Source organism: Onychomys torridus, chromosome X (genome assembly GCF_903995425.1).
Source record: "Onychomys torridus chromosome X, mOncTor1.1, whole genome shotgun sequence".
Classification (NCBI taxonomy): Eukaryota; Metazoa; Chordata; class Mammalia; order Rodentia; family Cricetidae; genus Onychomys; species Onychomys torridus.
Window position 1 is genome coordinate 12,946,994 of NC_050466.1, and position 22,444 is coordinate 12,969,437.

Here is a 22,444-nt window from a genome sequence, read left to right on the forward strand (position 1 = left end):
GGAAAGAGATCATTGACAAGTATAGAGTACAGCATCCAATTGTCTGGACCTGTCCTGTGCAGGTGGGAGGATGTAGGCTTAGGCCTGAGCTGCTTAGTATTGAAATTAGTAGATTGACAACAGTTAAGAATCAGCAACTGCACTGTATTGTGAAAGAAACTGATAGTTAACAGAGACTTTGTTAGTGCTGAGGAACAAGAACCAAGGGGAAGAAGCATAGTAAGTAGCCCACCAACAACTTCTGGCTGCCTCTGACCCATATCTAAAACTGTTTCTTCTAAAACTGCTGGCTTGGTTCCAGGGCCTAATCTTAGGCTGGGAACTATAGGAGACAGATATTTTTCAGTGGCACAGTAAACAGTTGTACACAAACCAGCTGAGCTGGCAAAGGAAGAAAAGGGAAGAAATTGAAGTCAAAGTCTAGTTTGCTGAACTCAGGCTAGTTTATCCCAAGGAGGCTTAAGCTGTGTTTTTTGTCAGCCTGCCTTTGGGAGTTCCTCCTCCACACCAATACTGCCATTCTTTGAAGGCAGCTCCCCAAAGTATGCATTTGCAGCTTTAAAAAGGCCACAGTCCAGGGCCTACCCACCCTGCCTGCCTGAGCCTTTAACCGGAGCCCGCCTGCCCACCCCTGGCTTTCAGAGCCTGCCTGTCTCAGAGAGCCATTGGCCAGCCACTAGGCCCACCCAGACTGACTGCCCGTCTGGTGTCTCTCATCTTATTCTGTCGGCCAGGATTCCTACGAGGCCTCCCCGGGCTCCGAGACTCAGCGTAGGCGGCGGCGGCGGCACAGGCACAGTCCCACTGGCCCGCCAGGCTTCCCCAGAGACGGCGACTATCGGGACCAGGACTATCGGACCGAGCAAGGGGAGGAGGAGGAGGATGAGGAGGAGGAGGAGGAGGAGGAGGAGGAGGAGAAGGCCAGTAACATCGTCATGCTGAGGATGCTGCCACAGGCAGCCACTGAGGATGATGTACGTGCCCCCCCAATGGCCCTGGGCAGGTGGCAGAGCAGGAGGCCAAGCTGGGTCTTCTTCAGGGCCCTCAGCTTTTCTCCACCCATCTTTTGCAACCAACCACAGCACCTTCCCTCTCTTCTCCCCCACCAGCTCCTGTCCTCCGGTACTATCCATCCTCTGGGATAGGCCCCATCAGTTCCTGGTCTGGAAGGGTGAAGGCAGCAGACAGGCTGGCTTAGTCCAGGGACAGTAGCTGTAGGTGTCTGGTGCTGGTGGGTATGAGAGAAGAACATCCCTCCTGCACATTCCATTGGCTTTCACCCTTTTTGTATAAATGAATAGAGGGCCAGGCCCAGTGTTAGATGTTCTTGTGGCAGAGACCTATGAGAGTGAGATGTTAGGACCCATGGGCTTTTCTGAAATTCTATATTCCTCCCCTTTTGTCAGCAGTGACAGCCTGGCCATAGGTGGCTCTTGATAGCTTCTTGACACTGTTTGCCTTTGTGACATTCTCTGCCTTCCATCTTCCTCTCTTCACTCATTTCCTTCTCATGCGGATGTCTTATGGCAAGCCACATTCAAAATCCAAGAGTATTGCTAGAGTTTTGACTAGCCTCCCTGATCCTTGAACCCCTTGCTGCTGCCCTCAGCCTGTGAGTTCTCTGAGCAGTACTTCCCTGAAAGCCTGCCAGCTGCCTATTTTGTGACAGTAGTAATCCCACCGAAGAAATCCTTCTAGGATCAAGCTGATTGCTGACATTTTTACCTGAGGTTTTATGGTAGGGTGGGTCATGTGCCAGGCTCTTTCTAGAAGGTATGAGTTATAGTCGATCCCACATAGCCCCAACCCAATCAGCAAAGTGACTTGCTTTATGTTCCAGCAGGTGGCAGAGTAGAGTAGAGTTGGGATCTAAACCTGGACTACTGGACCCCAGAGCTCATGTTCTTGTTATTTTCTAAGCTTTCCCTGATATGAGTCTTGATAAGATCTGCGTATCTTTACTTTTCATCTTCCTGCATACCTGCATGAGGCTTAATTTCTTGTCCGTTACCCTGATGGGGGGGGGGGGCTGATGCCCAAAAGCACAGGTTGTTCTCCCCACTAAGTACCTGGCCTAAACTCCCCATCCACAAAAAGAGGTTCTGCCAGCCTAGAGACTGCTTCACCTACCTGGGGTCCTAAGTTACCTCTGTAGTATCCCTCAGGCTCAGTTCACTGAGAAAGCTTTCCAGATCAACCACCATACCTTTTTGTCTTGTTTCTCCTCCTCACATGGCCGAAATGGCTCTGTACTTCTCTGTGTCATAGGTAGCCCTCTGTGCAAGTCAAGGAGAAGGAGTATTTCCTTTGTGATGGACAAGAATTGCATTCCAGCTTCTATGCTCCATGGCTACTCCTAAGCCTTTTGTCAGATCACCCTGCCCCATTCCTGACTTGCTGCCTTACTTGCTCTTCTGTTGTCTTTGTGCCCCTGGGGATCATCTTGCTGCCATCCTTTACCCTGTACTATGTTTCTGTTTTTGTTTGACTCACTTTCTGCAAGTCCAAGGCTGGAAGCAAGACTGAGTACTAGTGTGGGTTGCACTTGTTGTTACTGGGGGAAACTTTGAAAGAGGCAGAGGAAGTTGTGTGTGTCTGTGTCTGTGTATGTCTATGTGTTTGGGCCTCATATACTTACCTGCTTTCTTTGCTAAACCTATCCCACTTCTTTATTTCCTGAACAGATCCGTGGCCAGCTGCAGTCCCATGGTGTGCAAGCACGGGAGGTCCGGCTGATGCGGAACAAATCCTCAGGTGAGCTTTCGTTCCCAGTGCCCTCCCCTTCTGCTGGAAAGCCTCAGCCTCCAAATCTCCCTTCTGCCTCTACCTTCCCCTCCCTCTTCCCCTCCCTACTCCCCTTCCTGCCATAGCTGGGAATGGGCAGCTTGGGGGGGTACCCTCTTTTTCTCTCCCATCCCCTACTCTCACAGCTCCAGCCAGCAGCCTCTACAGGGGGGCTGTCCTGAAGGGGATGCAGCTCTGGGCTGAGCTGACTGTTCCCTGGGGGCAAGGCCAGAGCCAGGCTCTGGAAAACCTCTTCTTTGGGACTCTTGAGTATCTGAGGCAGTGACCCTTGCTAATACATACACTTCCTTCTCCTTCTTCTGCCCCTTGGTCTCCCCCACATCACTTTGACAGCCTCTAACCAAAAGTAGGTCTCACATGGACCCACCCATATGTCCCAAGAGGGGAGGCAAGGGATGGCTGTCATTGAAAGTATATCCTAAGGAGCAGCCAGAACTTTCTGGCCTCACCTGTTCCCTCCCTCCCTCCCTCCCTCCCTCCCTCCCTCCCTCCCTCTTGCAGGCTGCTTGGAGCTGGCCTGAGGTTTTAGCAGGGTGGGTGGAGTTGTCTCTGCAGGATCACTGCCCAGGCTCCCCAAGGCAGACACAGTGGGGCCTCACTCTGCCTGGTCTTCTCTTTTCATGTCAGTCTCTTTCCTCCTTACACCTCCTCCCTATCTCCATCTTCCCTTGCCCACCCTTGTATACTATTCCATCCTCCCATGCATCCTGATGGCGATTCTTTTGGAGATCAAGCATGCCCTCTAGACTCACCACATTCAAAGCCTCCTTTCATCATTACCTCTGAAGGAGTTACTTTCCCAGAACTGTAAGCCCCAAGGCTGGCCAGGCCTGGAGTCTGTCTCAGTGATATGTAGGTCTTGCTCTGTTTTACTCTAGCTGTACCATTCACTGACAGAATCTGTGTTTCTTTCCCTAAGGAGGCATCCCAGGTAATGGCCTCTCAGTGGCTTTGGACATTTCTCCTAGGCACCTGCTGATTCTTACCTGTAACGTCCTCTTGGCCAGCTCCAGCCATCATCTGCCTATTTAGGAGAATCTTGACTGTCAGTGGTTATAGTCTTCCCACTGTGGCCCTGATGTGGCTCCCTAGCAATTATCCCCCCTTTTACCTACACTAAGGTTAAGGTGAGATTGTGTTCCTAACCACCTCCTGGTTTCCTATGTACTGACCAGGAACACCCTTCTCCCCCAAAATAGCCTCACAGACCAACTTAGCCTGGCTTCTCTTTTGCTCTTTTGATTAAACACCTGTTCCAGTAATCTTCCTGACCTTGCTCTAGGCTTGCCCATGAGTTTTTTGCTTTGGCCTATATGGAGTCCAAGCAACCTCTTCTAGAGACACATCTCTCCATGTATCCTTTCCCTCTCAGTTCTCCATCTGTCACCCCAAGCTGGCTAGGCAAGTCTGCCTGAGCCTCCCATCTCACTGCACAGTTGGGATATATGTTTCCTATCCTAATCTGACTCTCCTTATTTTCTTCCCTTCCCTTTTCCCTCCTTCCTGCCCTTCCCAGCCATCTACCTTGACTCCTATCTTCCCTGTGCTTTCTCTCTCCGATCACTTTTTCTCTTCCTTTCTCCTTTTCCCCTTTCCCTTTCTGCCCCTGGTCCTCTCCCCTCGGGTTCTGCCCCCGGGAACGCCGTGTGTCCAAAGCTGTTGACTAACCCACTGCGTCTGTATCTGAATGCTGTCTCCAGGTCAGAGCCGGGGCTTCGCCTTCGTCGAGTTTAGTCACTTGCAGGACGCTACACGATGGATGGAAGCCAATCAGGTTGCTTTGCCGCACTTGAACCCCCCCCCAAACAAATACTACTTTATAATCGAGCGTTCCCCATCGCCTGAATCTTATGGACACAGTTCCCTGCCCTGTGGCCCTGTGTCCCATACCCCTGCCCTCTTTCTCCCCCCTCCTGACCCCCACTATTTCCTCTTCCCATCTCTCACTACCCACTGGGCTTCCCATCTGGGGCCCACTCTCAACACCGTCCCCTGGCCCCATCCTACTGCCAGGCACTAGCGCTCCCTCACCTCTCCTGGCTGAGCTTTCAGAGAAAGAGCTGCCGGGGTGGGTTCCTTCCCATAGCTTCCCACACCCTGGTGGGACCCTTCTGCTCCCGAGTCAGCAGAACCAGAACTTGGTTGTGCTCTCAGGACCACTGAAATCCTGCCACTGGGGAACATAGATGTTGGCACACAAACTAGCAAGACTTGTTTTGCTAGCTCTCTCCTGCATGTGAATTTGGCCTTCTGAGTTCCATGCAGAGGGACAGCACTGCTTTTGGTTGAAAGTTCCAGTCAAGTGTGATAGTTTTATTGACATGCTGGGCTCAATTCACTGGTCCCTCCCACACAGCACCCTCCCCACCCACAGGAGGCCCCACCTCTACCTTCTCAATAAGGAACTGTGCTCTGTGTGCAACGGAGGGAGCTGGTTCCCCTAGCCTGGCACTGGATCCCAACTCAACTGTGTTGGGACCTTCCAAGACTCAAGGGTCTAACCTGGCTACCCAGCCCTATCCTATCACTGATGTAGAGCACTGGAGAGAAGTGTCAGGGGAGGAAGGGGCAGCCGTGGTGAAGTGGAGGGTCCTGGCAGAGGCAACCCTGTGGCCTGCTCTGTGGGTCGGGTCAGTAGGCTAGTGCGGTGGGCCCAGGACCCTGCCAACTTTGGGAAGGTGGCCTCATGGCGGGAAACCTCCATCTGTTAAATTGGCTTTCTTTTTCCCCTTCTCCAGCATTAGCGCTCGTGCGCTCTTTCTCTTTTTCTCTCCCCTCCTCTCTCTTCCCTGCCCATCTCCCCTCGTTCCCAGTATAGCCTGTGTAGTGCTGGCCCTGGGTGGGGCCTGGCACTGTCAGGACCAAGCTGGGGGAGCACTCCCAACTCGGCAGTCATTGGTCAACCAAGCACTATGTGCCTGATAGTGAGTGAGTGAGTGAGTGAGAGAGAGAGAGAGAGAGAGAGAGAGAGAGTGAGTGTGTGTGTGTGTGTGGTGTGTGGTGTGTGGTGTGTGTGTGTAAGCAGTAAGCAGCTGTGCCCTGAGAGCTGTGGTGCTTTCCTTCCCTCCCTCCCTCTGTTCCTTCTTCCCTCCATCAGTTCTCCAAACTCCCTTCATTCCCTGTCCCTCATCCATCCAGCTGAAGGGCTCGCTCACTCTCTTCTCCTTTGCTGAAACGGTGCGTGGGGCACTGCTACCTAGGCCTCACTGTGCTCTGCTTTTTCCCACAGCATTCCCTCAACATCCTGGGCCAGAAGGTATCCATGCATTACAGCGACCCCAAGCCCAAGATCAATGAGGACTGGCTGTGTAATAAGGTACAGGGCTGGGTGGGCAGCTGGTGCTGGGGAGAGTCTGGCCCAGCAGGAGCAGCAGCAACTCACTCTCTCAGAGCCTGTGAGGGGAAGTGTGGTCTTGGAAACAGACTGTCTAGCCCCAGTCAGCAAAGTTCTACCCTCATCAAACACAGCCTGGCCTAAAGGCCTAGTAGACTTAAAAGAAATAATAGCATAAGTGACTAATCCATGACAATATAAGCCTACTACAGTAGACCATGGGCTTCAGAACCAGGCTGCTTGCAGACTGTCTCTGGTCTGCCTTGATGGTGGTCAAGGTGCTTATCCTATCTGTACATCACTTTTCCTCATCTTTAAGAGGTGAGAGTGAGTACTAAGTTGTTGAGAGAATGAAACTGTTGATGGGAGAGCGACATAATAAAGGACTTCTGGCCCATGTTCAACTTTTAAGTAGCCGTTGTTACCTTTGAAAAGAAGCACAGAGTGTTCTGAGGATAACTCAACCTTAAAGGCTACCCTGATACAGCCATGTCACTATTAATTAAGCCTTGAAGGTCCACCCTGTAGGTTGTGTGATCACCACCATATTCCCTAGGAGGAAGCTGAGGCTCAGAAAGGTAGAACCGTACTTTAGCCTTTGGCTCACAGGGCTACCTCCTATTCCCTAAGTGGTCTGCCCTGAGGCCAGCTTTGTGATTCTACAGACTCATCTACCAAGGCTATCTGGTAGTCCCAAAATCTAATAGGAGGGCTGAGAGCTAGTAGAGCACCCTGTCTTCTCCCTGAGAAGAAGTCTGGTTAGTGGGAGAGAGTGGTAGCTGTCACCTTTATACAGGGGAGGTGTTCAACCTCTGGAAAGAGGGACAAAGTGACAGTGGGTCTTAATCTTTCTTCATATTTTCTTCTTCCTCTCCTTTGGGTCCCACATGCCTTTTGGTTACCAGATCCTGTCACTTCCCCTTTGCCATTCTCACAGTTCATGCCAGTTCCTGCACCCTCCCATCCAGTTCCCACGGAGTCCTCCTCATTACAATAGCCTCATCCCTTTTTCTCCACCCTCACCTGTGGTGTTGCAGTTGAAACCCAGCTCTGAGCATGCCCTCCCTTCCTTGTCTACAACTCAAGAACATCTAGTTTTAGCACGAGGTCCTCCTTGTACTGCCACCATCTTCCCTTGCCAGCCTTGGTTTTCATCTCTGCATGTTCCCCTTCACCAGCTGTAGAAAGTCTCTTAGTCCCTCTTCTAAGATCCCTTCCCAGCAAAACGAAACCTCTGGGTTCCCAGATTGAACCTTCCTGCTTCTATGTCCCCCAGCCCAGTGAGCTGTGACCCTCTCAACCCATTCTCTGCTCCTAACCACTGACAGCACGGTCTAAGCAGACTGTCCTGATCACATGATGTAGGGCCTAACCTAAGCATACTGCTTAGTACCTGATTGGAACAGGGATAGACTGTGATGGATGCTGGACAAGGTCTTTGGTAGCTGGAATATCCAAAAAAATCAAAAGTAGTTTTATTTAACCTAGTCCTAGCAAGAAGGAATGGAAAGGATCTGACCAAAGTCTTCTAGTGGCAAACAGTGAAAGTTTCTGTTAGGTAAGCAAATCTCAGGAAGAAGGATCATGGGATACAATCCTGAGATTTGATAGTCTCAACAAGATGGGGAGGGAAGCAACTGCTGTAACACGTGAGAGTTGCAGATTGCTGAAATAAGAGGACTGGTGCTAGGAACCAGTTGTCAGAGAAGATTCACAGGATTGAAACTAATAATGAAAGTTCCAGAAGACTCCTGCCACCCCTGACTCCAAAAGCTCCCTTCCTGGGGATTATTATATTGTTCTGTGGGCCCATATTTGGAGGATATCATGGAAAGCCCTGACCACCTGGCATGTGCCTCACAGTGTGGTGTCCAGAACTTCAAACGGCGTGAGAAGTGCTTCAAATGTGGTGTACCCAAATCAGGTGAGCCGTACTAATTGGGAATGGCAAGAGGAATGAAGGGCCAGTGTGGAGGGGTGGGGAGTGTGACCAGCCATGGAGCTTCCACCTTTGTCACCAGCCTATCTCCCACCATCCCCGACAGAGGCAGAGCAGAAGCTGCCCCTTGGCACCCGGCTGGATCAGCAGGCACTGCCGCTGGGCGGGCGGGAACTAAGCCAGGGCCTACTCCCACTGCCGCAACCCTACCAGGCCCAGGGAGTACTGACCTCCCAAGCCCTGTCACAGGGTTCAGAGCCAAGCTCCGAGAACGCCAATGACAGTGAGTCAGTTGTTCTTTCCTCCTTCCCCTATGCCCTAGGGCATCTGGTCTGGGACCTCTGAAACCAGAGAAATGGTAATGAACAAAACTTGTCCTTATTGGGGGGAGTGTTTCTACCTAGTGTGGGGATAAACACATGATACAGAGAGAACAAGGGAGGGACTGTCCACAAACTAATTTTGGGGGTGTATGAGAGGGTTCCTATCGGATGAGAGACAGAGCCTGGCACTTGGACTGACAAGCAGAATTTATGCGAGAGAAAGAGGTGAGAGGAAGCAGAAGGTACATGGGCATAGAGGCAACTTGGGTCCCTGAGCAGACTGTGAGAGGTGCATCCTAACACTGGGCCTTTTCCCACAGCCATTATTTTGCGTAACCTGAACCCACACAGCACCATGGACTCCATCCTGGGGGCCCTAGCACCCTATGCGGTGCTTTCCTCCTCCAACGTGCGTGTTATAAAGGACAAGCAGACCCAGCTGAACCGAGGCTTCGCCTTCATCCAGCTCTCCACCATCGTGGTGAGGGCGGCACAGGGGGGGGCCGGGCAGCTATGGTCCCGGCCCCCAGGGTAGGGAGGAGGGTCCTTTACCCCACCCCCACCGCGGTACCAATCTAGAAATGGGGCAATGGAGCCGGGGGGCCTCCCCGGGCCTGACCCTTTGGTCCACCCATAGGAGGCAGCCCAGCTGCTGCAGATCCTGCAGGCCCTGCACCCTCCGCTCACCATCGATGGCAAGACCATCAACGTGGAGTTTGCCAAGGGTTCTAAGAGGTCAGAGCCCCACCTAAGCCCCTTACAGCTTATCCCCCACCACCACATTGGGGCTCCCCATTTCATTTCCAGTTTCTACTATCCTCCCCAGGGATATGGCCTCCAATGAAGGCAGTCGCATCAATGCTGCCTCTGTGGCCAGCACTGCCATTGCTGCTGCCCAGTGGGCAATCTCACAGGTACTTAGCCTTCTCTGCCCCATCACCCTGGCACCTGACTTTCATAACCCTTCTGTCCTCTTTCTGCAAACAGCAAAATTGGCTTGTTATCAAAATGTTATGCCCTATTACAACAGGTGTTGTAGGCCTTCCACTTTGCTCCTGCCTCTGTAGACAGTGATCCATTCCCACTCCATCCTCTATCCTTTCCAGTCACTTTTGGGGCTTTTTTCTTTTTTAAGGTGTTTTTTAACGTTATTTTTATGTGGATAAGTGTTTTGCCTGTACCTATGTATGTGCAACATGTGTGTGCCCAGTGTCTGCAGAGGTCAGAAGGTGTCTGATCACCTGGACCTAGAATTTTGAATGGCTATGAACAACCATGTGGGTGCTGGGAACTGAACCTGGGTCCTTTGTAAGAGCAACAAGTGCTGTTATCTGCTGAGCCTTCTCTCCATCACTATCTCCTGTACGTTTGGTTAGAACTTTTTTTAATTATCCTGAAATGGCATAATGTGTCGTGTGTGTGTGTGTGTGTGTGTGTGTGTGTGTGTGTGTGTGTGTGTGTGTGTGTTGCATTGTTTATGTAAGTATGTATGCCATGAATAAAAAGGAACTTAATAAGTATTTAAAAAATTGGGGGAGGCAAGTGTGGTGGTAAACAGCTGTAATCACAGTTCTTCTGAGGCGGAAGCAAGAGGATCAGATGTTGAAGGCCAGTCTTTGACTAGAAAAAGGAAAGGGAAGCGAAAAATTTGGTAGAAGAGAATAAAGACTAGGAGGATAGCAAGGCATGACTCATACCTGTAATCCTAGCACTGATGTGTGAGCAGTGGGGCAAAGGCAAGAGGATTGCTCCATGTTCCAGGCCAGCATGGGCTACATAGTCATGGGGGGAGGGAGAAAATAGGAAAAAAGAGATTGGGGGTATCTTGCTTGGTTTGAGGCCTAACGCATCTATCTCATCAGTATCAGCTCAGGGCAGGGGAGCATTTGGGCATGTATTCTTTTTTTAGTCTCTTTTTCCTCCACTGTTATCTTGTAGTCAGGACCCCTGGCTTTTTACTTACCTTAAGACTGCATGTTTTTCTGTCAAGTAGAAATGCTAGCTCCACATGTAGGACAGATGCTTCTAGCAGATCGCTTCCTTATGTCCCCTTCTGTTCTAATGATCTCCCACCTGCCCCTCAGGCTTCCCAGGGTGGAGAGAGTGCCTGGGCTGCCCCTGAGGAGCCACCAGTCGACTACAGCTACTATCAACAGGATGAGGGCTATGGCAGCAGCCAGGGCACAGATTCCCTCTATGCCCATGGCTACCTTAAGAACACCAAGGGCCCTGGCATGACTGGGACCAAAGACCCAGCTGGAACAGGTAAGCTTCATCCTCTCTTGCAGAGCCTAATTGTGGGGCCTAGAGGCTGTCTTATGTCAGAATGCTCTGACATTCATGGGCATTCTCCTTGGTTTTCCTTTCAGGTCCTGAGACCTCCCTTGAAGCTGCGGCAGACTCTGTGACACTGCAGGCTTTCTCCCGAGCCCAGCCTGGTGCTGCCCCTGGGCTCTATCAGCAATCAGCTGAGGGAAGCAGTGGCCAGGGCACAGCTTCCAACAGCCAGGTGAGGGTGACATTGGTACTCTGGGGAGGCTGGTGGGCTGGCAGATGCATCCTGAATGGGCAAGGGGGTATTAATAGACAATGAGTCCTTTTCTTTTGTGTGATCCATGAGCAGTCATATACCATCATGTCACCTGCTGTACTCAAGTCTGAGCTCCAGAGCCCTACTCATCCCAGCTCTGCCTTACCATCAGCTTCCAGTCCCACTGTCCCAGAGTCCTACAGCCAGTACCGTGAGTAGCCTGTGGGTAAGGGTGTGGACTTCTTCTCTAAGCAGGGAGGAATCTGACAACCTTGTCTTTCCTCCTACAGCTGTCCCTGATGTCTCTACTTATCAATATGATGAGACATCTGGCTACTACTATGACCCCCAGACTGGTCTGTACTATGACCCCAACTCCCAGGTAGGTGACAAAGTGGCCTAGGAAAAACTGGACTGTGGTTGTGTGGCAGCTAGCTCTAGAGGGCCTCCCTCATGCCCCCTCTTCCCATTCTCTTCCTCAGTATTACTACAATGCTCAGAGCCAACAGTACCTATACTGGGATGGGGAGCGGCGGACCTACATACCTGCCTTGGAGCAGTCTGCTGATGGACATAAGGAGACGGGGGCATCATCAAAGGAGGGAAAAGAGAAGAAAGAGAAGCATAAGACGAAGACAGCCCAACAGGTGACCCTCTGGCCATCATCTGGCTGTTTGGAGTCCATGTTCTGTCACCTCTTGCCCTCTCCTGCTATGGGAAAGTAGGGTAGTGGGTGTGCGTGGACAGTGGTAGTAACTGCTTCAGACAGACAGGACTCTTGAGCCAAATCAATTTTTTTGGGTACCGTAGCAGGACCACCTACCATCATGAAGTGACTTGTGCCATCTGAGTGAGCTCTGGCAGCTTTTCTCTGTCCCACGAAGGGAACCTTCATGCTGCTAGTAGATGTCTATTGATCCCAGATAAATTCTCATAGGCCCATAAGAAGTTGATTAAGAAAAGAAATACTGCAGGGTTTCCTTTTACTTTTTTAAAATCCATATATATTGTTTATTGTTTATAATTTTGTTTTCCACTATAAATGATTAAGAGCCAAAAACGTAAATTTTACACACACACACACACACACACACACACACACACACACACACACACACAGTGCAATGACTATTACAGTCAAGAAAAAGAAAATATCCATTTTCCCCCTTTTTTTTAATTAAGAAATTTTTTTCATTCATTTTACACACCAATCAAAGATCCCCCTCTTCCCTCCTCCTGCCCCCCCCCAACCTCCCCCTCCCAACCCATTCCTCACTCCCACCCACAAGAAGGCAAGGCCTCCCATGGGGAGACACATCCAGGAGAGGCAATTCCAAGCCCTTCCCCCTGCCTCAGGGTTGCACAAGGTGTCCCATCATAAGTAATGGGCTCCAAAAAGCCCATTCAAGTAGAGAGCAGTTAGAGGGAACCTCAGTGTCTCTGTGGAAAGAAGGTATGACATTGAAGCACAGCACTTAGAAGCAAGCAATAAATACTCCCTCAGCAACCTGACGAATATGAAAATGGTTCAGGTCCAAAGAAAAACACAAAACATTAAATGTGACACCATGTCACATGTCTTAGGTTTCTGTTGCTATGATAAACACTGACCAAAACCAATGTGGGCATAAAAGGGTTCTTCATCATGAAAGGAAGTCAAGGAAGGAACTTGGAAGCAGAAGCTGATACAGAGACCATCAAGGAGTGCTGCTTACTGGCTTGCTGTCCATGCTCAGTCTTCTTTCTTATACAACTCAGGACCACCTGCCTAGGGAGTGATGCTGCCTATAGTGAGCTTGGTCCTACCTTGTTGGTCAGTAATTACAAAAATGCCCCACAGACTTACCAACAGGCCAATCTGTTGGAAGCAATTTCTTAATTGAGAGTTCCTCTTCCCAGCTATGTCTAGGTTTGTATCATGTTGACAAAAAACAACCAGGGCATCACACATAAATTAAAATTATATACAAGACTAGGGGTGTGGCTTAGTGGAAAGAGTGCTTGTCTGGTATGTTGTAAGGCCCAGTACCCACCCTCCCAGTACACAAGTATGTAGCTTTCTGCATTTAGAAAGTAAAAATGAAAGAACAAATAGTAATATAAGTGCCAATCAGAAGTTGGGGTTGCAGCCAGGTGGCAGTGGCCTTTAATCCCAGCACTTGGGAGGCAGAGGCAGATGGATCTCCAAGGCCAGCCAGATCTACAGAGTGAGTTCCAGGCTAGCCAGGACTACTCAGAGAAATAAATGTGCCCAAAAAGAAAGAAAAGGTTGTGGTTGTAACCAGAGAAGGGCTTGAAAAGGATCCCTGGCCAATACAGAAAGTAGGTTCTGGTACCAGCACCACTGCTTGACTGACTTTCTGACCTTCTGCTTGCTCTGCCTTCCTTGCTCACTCTACTGCTGCTGCCTTTGCCTTTGCAGGCCATATGGAACAGTTGGGAGACAGGAAAATGTTTGGAAATGGGGCCAGTAGAAGGGAGGGTTACTAGGCATGAGTTTGAGTGTTGAGGGTTACTAGGCATGAGTTTGTTTGTTTAGGTTTTTCAAGACAGGGTTTCTTTGTGTAGTTTTGGTGCTTATCCTTGATCTCGCTCTGTAGACCAGGCTGGCCTCGAACTCACAGAGATCCACCTGCCTCTACCTCCCGCGTGCTGGGATTAAAGCCATGCACCACCGCTTCCCAGCCTTGAGTTTATTTTTAATAAGATGGTTTGGAGGAGGTAGAGGTATTTGGGTATGGTTTATGGTTTGTAAAGCAATGTTCTACAAGGATGAGGCCCAAGAGCTATAGTCCAGAAGCCAGGTATACACAGTCTTTTACAGTGGTTCAGATAAGAAAGGTACCAGATTTGAGGCTACAGGGCTGCTGTTGCAAGGGTCATGGGTAAGAGAATAGAGCCCCAAGTTTGAGGAATTCTGGCAGCTTTAACCTCCATCTACCCCACCCTCCAGATTGCCAAGGACATGGAGCGGTGGGCCCGTAGTCTCAACAAGCAAAAAGAAAACTTCAAAAACAGCTTCCAGCCTATTAGTGCCCTACGAGATGATGAAAGGCGGGAATCGGCCACTGCAGATGCAGGCTATGCCATCCTTGAGAAGAAGGTGTGTTGTAACTGTCCATCTGCACCCCACCTACAATCTCATCACTCCTTAGGGTCCTCTGTGGAGCCCTGAATTTCTGTGTCCTCTATTTCAGGGAGCACTAGCTGAAAGACAGCACACCAGCATGGATCTCCCAAAGTTGGCCAGTGATGACCGCCCAGTGAGTTGTCAGAGCAAAAAGGGGCAAGGGTTTCTGATCTCAGCAGAGCTGACTGACTGTCCACCCTCAACCTCTATAGAGTCCACCTCGAGGTCTGGTGGCAGCCTACAGTGGGGAGAGTGACAGTGAGGAGGAACAAGAGCGAGGAGGTCCTGAGCGGGAAGAAAAGCTCACAGACTGGCAGAAGCTAGCCTGTCTGCTCTGCCGCCGCCAGTTTCCCAGCAAGGAGGCACTCATCCGGCACCAGCAGCTCTCTGGGCTCCACAAGGTAATTAAGAAGAGAGTTGGCAGGTTATCCTGTATCTAGCCCATTCCAGCTCAATCGCTTTTCTCTCCTGTCCCCCCTTTACAGCAAAACCTTGAGATTCATCGGCGAGCCCACTTGTCAGAAAACGAATTGGAAGCACTAGAAAAGAATGACATGGAGGTAAGGTGTGACCCACTCCTTGGCTCCTTTCCATCTGCCCCTTCCAAGTCCCTGTCACTCTAGGCAGTGGGACTTAAAAGTTCCTTAGCCAGGTATATACAGCTTGGCAGCCATGTGTTACCCTATTGCTCTGAGACTTCTTCCCAATTCCCATTCCATCATGTCCTGACCTTTAGGACCTAAGACCAGGTCAGACAGAGAGACCTATATGCCTACCCTGCAACCCCATCCAGGCCTATGTTTGCAGAAAATAACAGCCAATTCCAACATCCTCACATGCACTAATTTGTAGCAAATGAAGTACCGAGACCGTGCAGCTGAACGCAGGGAGAAGTATGGTATCCCGGAGCCACCAGAGCCCAAAAGGAGGAAATATGGTGGCATATCTACAACCTCTGTGTGAGTGCAGGGTCAGGTACCCGGTGAGGGGCTCTGGGCTGGCACAACACTCACACTGTACACTGTCACCTGCAGTGACTTTGAACAGCCCACTCGGGATGGATTAGGCAGTGACAACATTGGCAGTCGCATGCTCCAGGCCATGGGCTGGAAAGAAGGCAGTGGTCTGGGTCGTAAGAAACAGGGCATTGTGACACCCATTGAGGTGAGTCTGTGACCCGTTCTTGTTCCCAAAACTCACGGTGTACCTCTACCAGCCTGACAAAACCTGCCTCTCTTATACAGGCCCAAACACGGGTTCGAGGTTCTGGCCTGGGTGCCCGGGGCAGTTCTTATGGGGTCACCTCAACAGAATCCTACAAGGAGACACTGCACAAGACAATGGTGACCCGCTTCAATGAGGCCCAATGAACAACTTTGAAAGCAGTTTCTACAGGCGTGGGGTGTCCATCCAGGGACAGAGAAGATGAGGTGTGAAGTGGTCTAAGGGAGGCTCTTCTGTCTACCAGCCTGCTCCTCAGCCAGAGAAGCTCTCACCAAATTAGACTTGGAGTTGATGACTTTTGCTGGGAAATTGGGCTCAAATCATGTTCCTTTTGTAATAAAACCTAAAAAGCCTGCATCTTCCATCTCTACTTTCTCATACCCTAGCATGGTTTGTAATTACACAGGCACAGAATGCGTAAATAGCTGTTAGACTAAGCTGGATGGCAAGAGTGACTGTAAATACATGGGGTTCTAGCCAGCACTCCAGCTGGCAAGATTCTGGTCATGACCCAACCCTTGTCAGAAACTGAAGTTTGTGGTTTAGAACCTGCACTGGGAATCCTCAGTCCCCTGTCCTCACTTAACCCTCACCTGCTCTTAGCCTATGGTCCCTAAACTAAACTGATTTGCCATTCCTGGGCTGGGGACAATGTTCTTGGGCATCTTTATGTAGAACATAACAGATACTTAAACCCTGGGTGTCCCTATACCCTCAACATGTTGATGACCCCAAAGGAATATAGGAAGTTTGGCCTGTAAGTCCTCAGCCCAAGGATGTCTTCATGAGCACCAATCAAGTTCACCCTTGTTCCCTTCATCCATATCTGTAAACACAGTACCTCACTCTATGGTCTATAGCCATGACTCCCAGGTTATGTATATGTTATTGGCAGAGGTTCTCAATGTAGTGGAGCATAAAATTGGGATTGCCTTCTAAACCCCAGTCAGCTGAGCTGCAACATGAGGCTAGGAATACAAGCCTAACTTGACATGTGTGTTTCTTTCCTACCCTAGAGCACCATTACCAGAATCCCCAGGGAACCCACAGACCTCAGCAACTATAGGGTAAAATGGTATGGCAAACTGACTTCGTATGAAGTTAAACATGTATGTGCCCTGTGACCTAGCAATTCCACACCCAGGTATCTAGCCAACATAAATGAAAAGGCTTGTATGCATGTTTGTGCCAGCTGTATTTGTAATAGTACCAAACTGGGAATAGTCCAAAAGTCTAGCAAAAATAAGTTTGATGTATTTGTAGAATGTGATACAACAAAAGGGAAGAAAATGCTAATAGAAATATCAACAAATAAACCTCACAGACACCACTAGGTGAAAAGTCAGACACAAAGGTACATATGGGAAGATTCCATTAATATGGAACTTGGAAATCAAAGCAATTGGGTGATGGTAGTTGGTAGAACAGAGTTGAGGCAAGGATGGCATTTGTCATATGTAGATTATACAAGAAGTAAGGGAAAGGCCATCAAAATAAAAGGAAGAAGGTGGAAATACAGTGTCACTTATCTCCAGGAAATTGGTTCAGGGATAGCTATTGCTCTCTGGCGTATCTTTACCACCACCTGAGCCAAAACACCAGGATTCCTACCTGAAGTTTGGTTTTGTTTTAAGATAAATCTCAAAACCAGGCTAGCTTCAAATTGGATATGTAAACAAGGCTGGGTTTGAGCTGATCCTCCTCCTACTATCTCCTAAGTGCTGAGATTATAAACATGTGGCATCATGCCCAGCTCAAGCTCCTTATACAAAAATAGTAGAATATTTGTATAGAACCTGTATACACTTAGAATCATCTATGTATGATTTTTAGTACCTGGTACAATATATATTTTGTAAGTTCTTAAACAGTATTAATTAGGAAAGAAAAGTCTTATGTGTAGAAAAAAGGTCAGATGTAATTATTTCTCCCCTAATTTTTTTTTTTTTATTTACTGGTGCTGGGAACAACCCAGGGCCTTCCTTGATACTCTTAGCCATCCCCTGAATATTATCTGTCATGGTTGAATCTGTGTATGAACTCATGAATATGGAGCACTAAATGCAGTGAGCCTCCATGAAGGTGCTGGGAACCAAGTTTGGTTCTCTTTTAGAGCAGCCAGTGCTCTTTAACTACAGAGCCATCTCTTTAAGCCCCCTAAATGTACTTAATACTGAGGAAAAATAGTGACTTTACAATAGAGAGACCTGGCAGGTACCACCTTTATGGTGTATTAGAATTCTGTTTTGCAAAAAGACTGGATGAGAAAGACACAGCATCACCTGGTTGAGTTCCCTATCCAAGACAGAGCCTAAACCTGTGTTAGGTGACATTAGACAAACCTAAACAGGTGAGCTATAAAAAGGCCTGTAATCTTCAATAGCATCAAGTCAGGAACACCAAGGGAAGACTGAAGGAAACATGCCACCTGAGCATTCTAGCATCACCTCCATAGTGAAGTCTACCATGTCTGCCCCATGTAAAATTCTCAACCCTTCCCTGCCATGTTCCCTGTATGCTCTTGTGCTACTTTCCATAATACATCCTGTCTTAGAAAATCTTATTTTTCCATATTTATTGCCTATATATTTGTTGTTCTATTACTTGTTGCCTGAATTGGAACAAAAGCCATGATGGATGTCTGTCTTGCTTCTTACTATGTCACCACTGCCTAGAACAGAGTTTGACACATATCAGACCTGGAGGCAGGAGTAAATGCACACACCACAACTTTCTGAATCCCCTCTCATTCTCAGGAATCTGTTTTGTGTATATAGTGTTTGAGATTGAACCTCACACATGGTATGCAAGTGCTCTTACCACAGAGATACATTGCTACCCTTAGGACTCCATTTTGAACAGAGCTTTAGTCAAACATGGTGGCATAGGCCTATAGCCCCAGCTACTTGGTTAGGAGATGGAAAGTTGGAATGAAGCAAAGGATTGCTTGAGCCCAAAAGTATGAGGCTAGCCTGAGCAACACAGGAAGACAACGATTACCTTGGGAGGAGAGAGAGGGAAAGAGAGGAGAATCTTAGGGCTCCAGACAAAAAAAAATCTTGGTGAGGCTATGAAGGAACACACACACATTTCTGGAGGAGAAACCTCCCACCCCTCTTTTGCATATTTTCCCAATTCCACAATTTTTCTTGAGTTGTCCCTTCTTACTGCAATATCCTTCCCTCTTCCTTTTTCCAAGTCCAAATCCTGCTTCAATTACTGTATATACAGTCCATCTGTATAGGCAACATACATTATATCCTTAATGTATCCCACTGGTAAAAAGACAATTAAAAACTCGGTCACATGCTTGGTTTCAGTTGCCACATGTTCTGGTCTTCAAATTCACATCTCCCGTGTAGACTTCATACTTAGTCTTCAACCCTTCTCGTTTTTCTTTTTTTTTACAAATATTTTTTTAAGTAGTCTTTTTTCTTAAGGTGGCCATGTATCTCTGTGTAACAGTCCTGGTTGTCCTAGAACTCGATTTGTAAAAGACCAGGCTGGCCTCAAACTCAAAGAGATCTGCCTGCCTCTGCCTCCTAAGTGCTGAGATTAAAGGTATGTACCATTACTTCCTGGCTTTTCTGTATTTTTGAAACTGCGTCTCATGTAACCCAGGATAGCCTAGAACTCTATGTCACTGAGGATGGCCTTGAATTCCTGATCCTCTTGTCTCTACCTCCCAAGAAATTGTATGCATTCACCTGGCTGTTTTTGAGTCTCAAAGTAGCTCAGACTGGTACTCAGTGGTGTAGCTGGCCTCAGTCTTCCCAACAATCCTCCCATTGTAGCCTCCAGAGCCTTGGTAATACAGCTGTGAACCACCTGATCTCAACTATTCTCTAGAGGAACATCTCTCCTTGGGTGTCTTAACAGGCTTCTTAAATGCAATATGGGCAAAATCAAACTCTTCATCTTGCCCCATGCCTGCTCCTAGTAGATTATTTCCTGTGCCTGTCTGTGGATGACAGTTCCATCTTTCCAGCTACACAGGCCAGAAACTTGGTGAGTCAGCGATGGTGTTATTTTTTTTTTCATGCCTCAAATATGATTGATCTCTCAGCAAATCTAGCATGTTAAAGTTTGAAATCAGTCCAGCATAGGACCCCTCCTCTCTGCTTCTACTTTACTTACTTCGGCTGCTCTTCTAGCATTCTTGGATTCTTGACAGTTAACTTCCAGTAATTTTCATTCCCCCGGTTCCCACTGAATATTATTTCCACACACCCAGACTATTTTTTCAATTGGGCTGGGGTATGACTCAGTTGAGTGCTTACCTAGCACATGTAAGGCCCTGGGTTCTCTCCCCAACACTGCAATAAAATAAAATGTTTTAATTATGTGATTCTTGTGCTTAAAATCTTGTTACAACTGGGTATGATGTCTTATGCCTAGAGTCCCAGCATTTGGGGGCTAGGAAGACTACTAAAAATTCTAGGCCAGCCCCGGTTATCTAAATGTGTTCCCAAGCCAGCCTGACCTACAATAAGATGCTGTCCCCAAAAATAAAATCCTAGCTGGGCATGGTGGCACACGACTTTAATCCCAGCACTAAGGAGGAAAAAGGTAGGTGGATCTCTGTGAGTTCAAGGTCAGCCTGGTCTATAAATTGAGTTCCAGGACAGCCAGGGCAGTTACACAGAGAAACCTTGTCTTGAAAAAACAAACAAAAAAGAAAATCATTACAGCTCATAGACTGTATGTGTGTGTGGTGCATGTATATGTGCGAGTGTGCAGACCCATGTGTGCATATGGAGGCTGATATCTTCTGTCACTCTTCACCTTATTTTAAACATTTATTATTATTATTATTATTATTATTATTATTATTATTAGTGTATGTCATATGTGAAGTCAGCAGACAACTTTGTAGAATTGGTTCTCTCCTTTTCAACCTTCCATTGATTCCAGCATCAAACTCAGTTTGTCAGCTTTGCACAGCAAGCACCTTTACCTACTTATCATTTTAATTTTTTAAAAGAATTTCATACATGAGTACTGAGTTACTTCATTTCTTCCCCTGTCCCCCCTCCAACTCCTCCCATAACACCCATATATATTCTGAGTTCATTTAGTGTTACTTGTAAGGCTGATCACTTGGGATTGGATAACCTGTCAAGGGGCATGTCTCAGAAGAAAACTGATTCTCCTTTTAGCAGTCACTGATTGTCTGTAGCTTTTCATCTAGGGGTGGAGACTTGTGAAACCCCCCTCCCCATTCACATTGCTATCTCAACTGTTTTTTTGTTTTTTGTTTTTTGTTTTTCCTTTTCCGGAGCTGAGGACTGAACCCAGGGCCTTGTGCTTGCTAGGCAAGTGCTCTACCACTGAGCTAAATCCTCAACCCCCTCAACTGGTATTATTTAGGTCTTGTTTAGGCAACCACATTGGAATTTCATGGATGCAGCTTCCCCATCATGTCTAGAAGATACTATCTAGTAGCATATGTCCTGGTCTTCTGGCATTACAATCTTTCCACCTCTTTTCCATGATTTTCCCTTAGGTGTAGGGGTAGTATTATAGATGTATCAATTGGGGCTTGACATCCAATGGTCACTTATTTTCTGAATTTTGACCTGTTGTGGATCTCTGTAATAGTCTCTGTCTGGGGCTGGAGAGATGGCTCAGAGGTTAAGAGCCCTGGCTGCTCTTACAGAAGTCCTGAGTCCAATTCCCAGCAACCACATGGTGGCTCACAACCATCTGTAATGTGATCTGCTGCCCTCTCCTGGCCTGCAGACAGAATACTGTATACATAATAAAGAAATCTTTTTTTAAAACAATAGTCTCTGTCTGTTGCAAAAATAAAGCTTTGGTGAGGCATGATAGCTACACTTACCTGAATATAAGGATATGTATGTAGAAACTATAGTGACTCCAGAAAATGGTAGTAGTAGGTTCTCTGCTAAAGCCTGTCCAGCCACAGGTAGTTGGCTAGGTTTATAGTACCAGGCACAAATTCCCTCCCACTGAGTGGGCCTTAAGCCCAATTAGACAGCTATTAGTTTAGTTATTCCCAAGATAAAAGTGCCATTATTGTACCTCTGGGGTTATCTTGCCAGGTTGGTCATTCTGGTTCATAGGCTTTTCAGCTGGGTAGGACTATTCATTATTTTTCTTCCTTATTAGCTTGCATAGCACCTTCAGATACTGTGAAAGCTAGTCCTTAGGGAGAAAACTTCTAGGTCAATGTTTCTCAACTTATGAGTTGTAACACCTCTGGGGGTCAAATGAACCTTTCATGGAGGTCTCGTAACAGATATCCTGCCTATCAGATATTTACATTACTATTAATAACAGTAGCAAAATTATAGTTATGAAGTAACAATGAAAATAATTTTATGGTTGGGGGTCACCACAATATGAGAAACTGTCTTAAAAGGGTTGCAACATTAGGAAGGTTGAGAACCACTGGTCTAGCTCAATTTCAGCTCAGTTCATCCAAGTCCTGTGTCCAAAGTGTGTGGTATCTTTAGCAATAGGTTCTTTCTTTCAAATTCCCAAAGGGCAATGGCAATAGCCTACATTTTGGGGATTCTCTTGAACCCTCACCTCCATGAAAAACTGAAGGGAGGTTTCCCTTGCCTAGCACTGGAGGGGGGGGGGGTGTTGTTAGTCTATGGCTCTTGGGGAAGGCTGAGCATCATCCCTCCTTGTGGCCTACCTCCATTGCAATATGTAAAGGTATGTATGTATATGTACATATCACACACACACATAGATTAAGTAAGCCTTTAAAATAGTATGTTTCCCTATGGCTTTTTCAAACACCTTTAGTATTATTTATCTCCCCATTCCCACATACACCTTACTTTTTTTAAGAAACTTATTTATTTTCATTTTATGTGCATTGGTGTTTTGCCTACACACATGTCTGTGTGAAGGTGTTGGGTCCCCCCTGGAACTGGAGTTACAGACAGTTGTGAGCTGCCATGTGAGTGCTGGGAATTGAACCCTGGTCCTATGGAGGAGCAGTTAGTCCTCTTAACCACTGAGCCATTTCTCCAGCCCCATACATCTTGCTTTTTAGAAGAACTGCTTCTTATTAAACCTGCAACTCATCTATTAGCTAGGCAGTGAGGTTCAGGTATCCTCCTGTTTCTACCTCCCAATACTGTAATTACAGGCCTAAGCCACCATGCCCAGTTTATGTGTG

At 47.7% G+C, this 22,444-nt stretch overlaps 1 protein-coding gene across 6 annotated transcripts in view; it reads left to right on the forward strand.

The window, feature by feature from the left end:
- Rbm10 (RNA binding motif protein 10) overlaps positions 1–18,337 on the forward strand; it is a 38,228-nt gene extending 19,891 nt beyond the window's left edge. For 3 of the 6 annotated variants that reach the window (XM_036173981.1, XM_036173983.1, XM_036173987.1), the window contains 21 exons: positions 735–974; positions 2,685–2,754; positions 4,506–4,579; positions 6,035–6,121; positions 8,003–8,063; positions 8,185–8,361; positions 8,722–8,882; positions 9,039–9,136; positions 9,228–9,315; positions 10,486–10,666; positions 10,771–10,910; positions 11,025–11,142; positions 11,222–11,313; positions 11,414–11,578; positions 13,885–14,034; positions 14,129–14,194; positions 14,274–14,462; positions 14,547–14,621; positions 14,914–15,020; positions 15,096–15,225; positions 15,306–18,337. In XM_036173981.1, coding sequence (XP_036029874.1) covers positions 735–974; positions 2,685–2,754; positions 4,506–4,579; positions 6,035–6,121; positions 8,003–8,063; positions 8,185–8,361; positions 8,722–8,882; positions 9,039–9,136; positions 9,228–9,315; positions 10,486–10,666; positions 10,771–10,910; positions 11,025–11,142; positions 11,222–11,313; positions 11,414–11,578; positions 13,885–14,034; positions 14,129–14,194; positions 14,274–14,462; positions 14,547–14,621; positions 14,914–15,020; positions 15,096–15,225; positions 15,306–15,431 — 2,595 coding nt within the window. In that variant the 3' untranslated portion in view covers positions 15,432–18,337. The remainder of the gene's footprint in view (positions 1–734; positions 975–2,684; positions 2,755–4,505; positions 4,580–6,034; positions 6,122–8,002; positions 8,064–8,184; positions 8,362–8,721; positions 8,883–9,038; positions 9,137–9,227; positions 9,316–10,485; positions 10,667–10,770; positions 10,911–11,024; positions 11,143–11,221; positions 11,314–11,413; positions 11,579–13,884; positions 14,035–14,128; positions 14,195–14,273; positions 14,463–14,546; positions 14,622–14,913; positions 15,021–15,095; positions 15,226–15,305) is intronic. The other 3 variants (XM_036173984.1, XM_036173985.1, XM_036173986.1) reach the window with 3 other exon arrangements.
- The last annotated feature ends 4,107 nt before the right edge of the window (positions 18,338–22,444 follow it).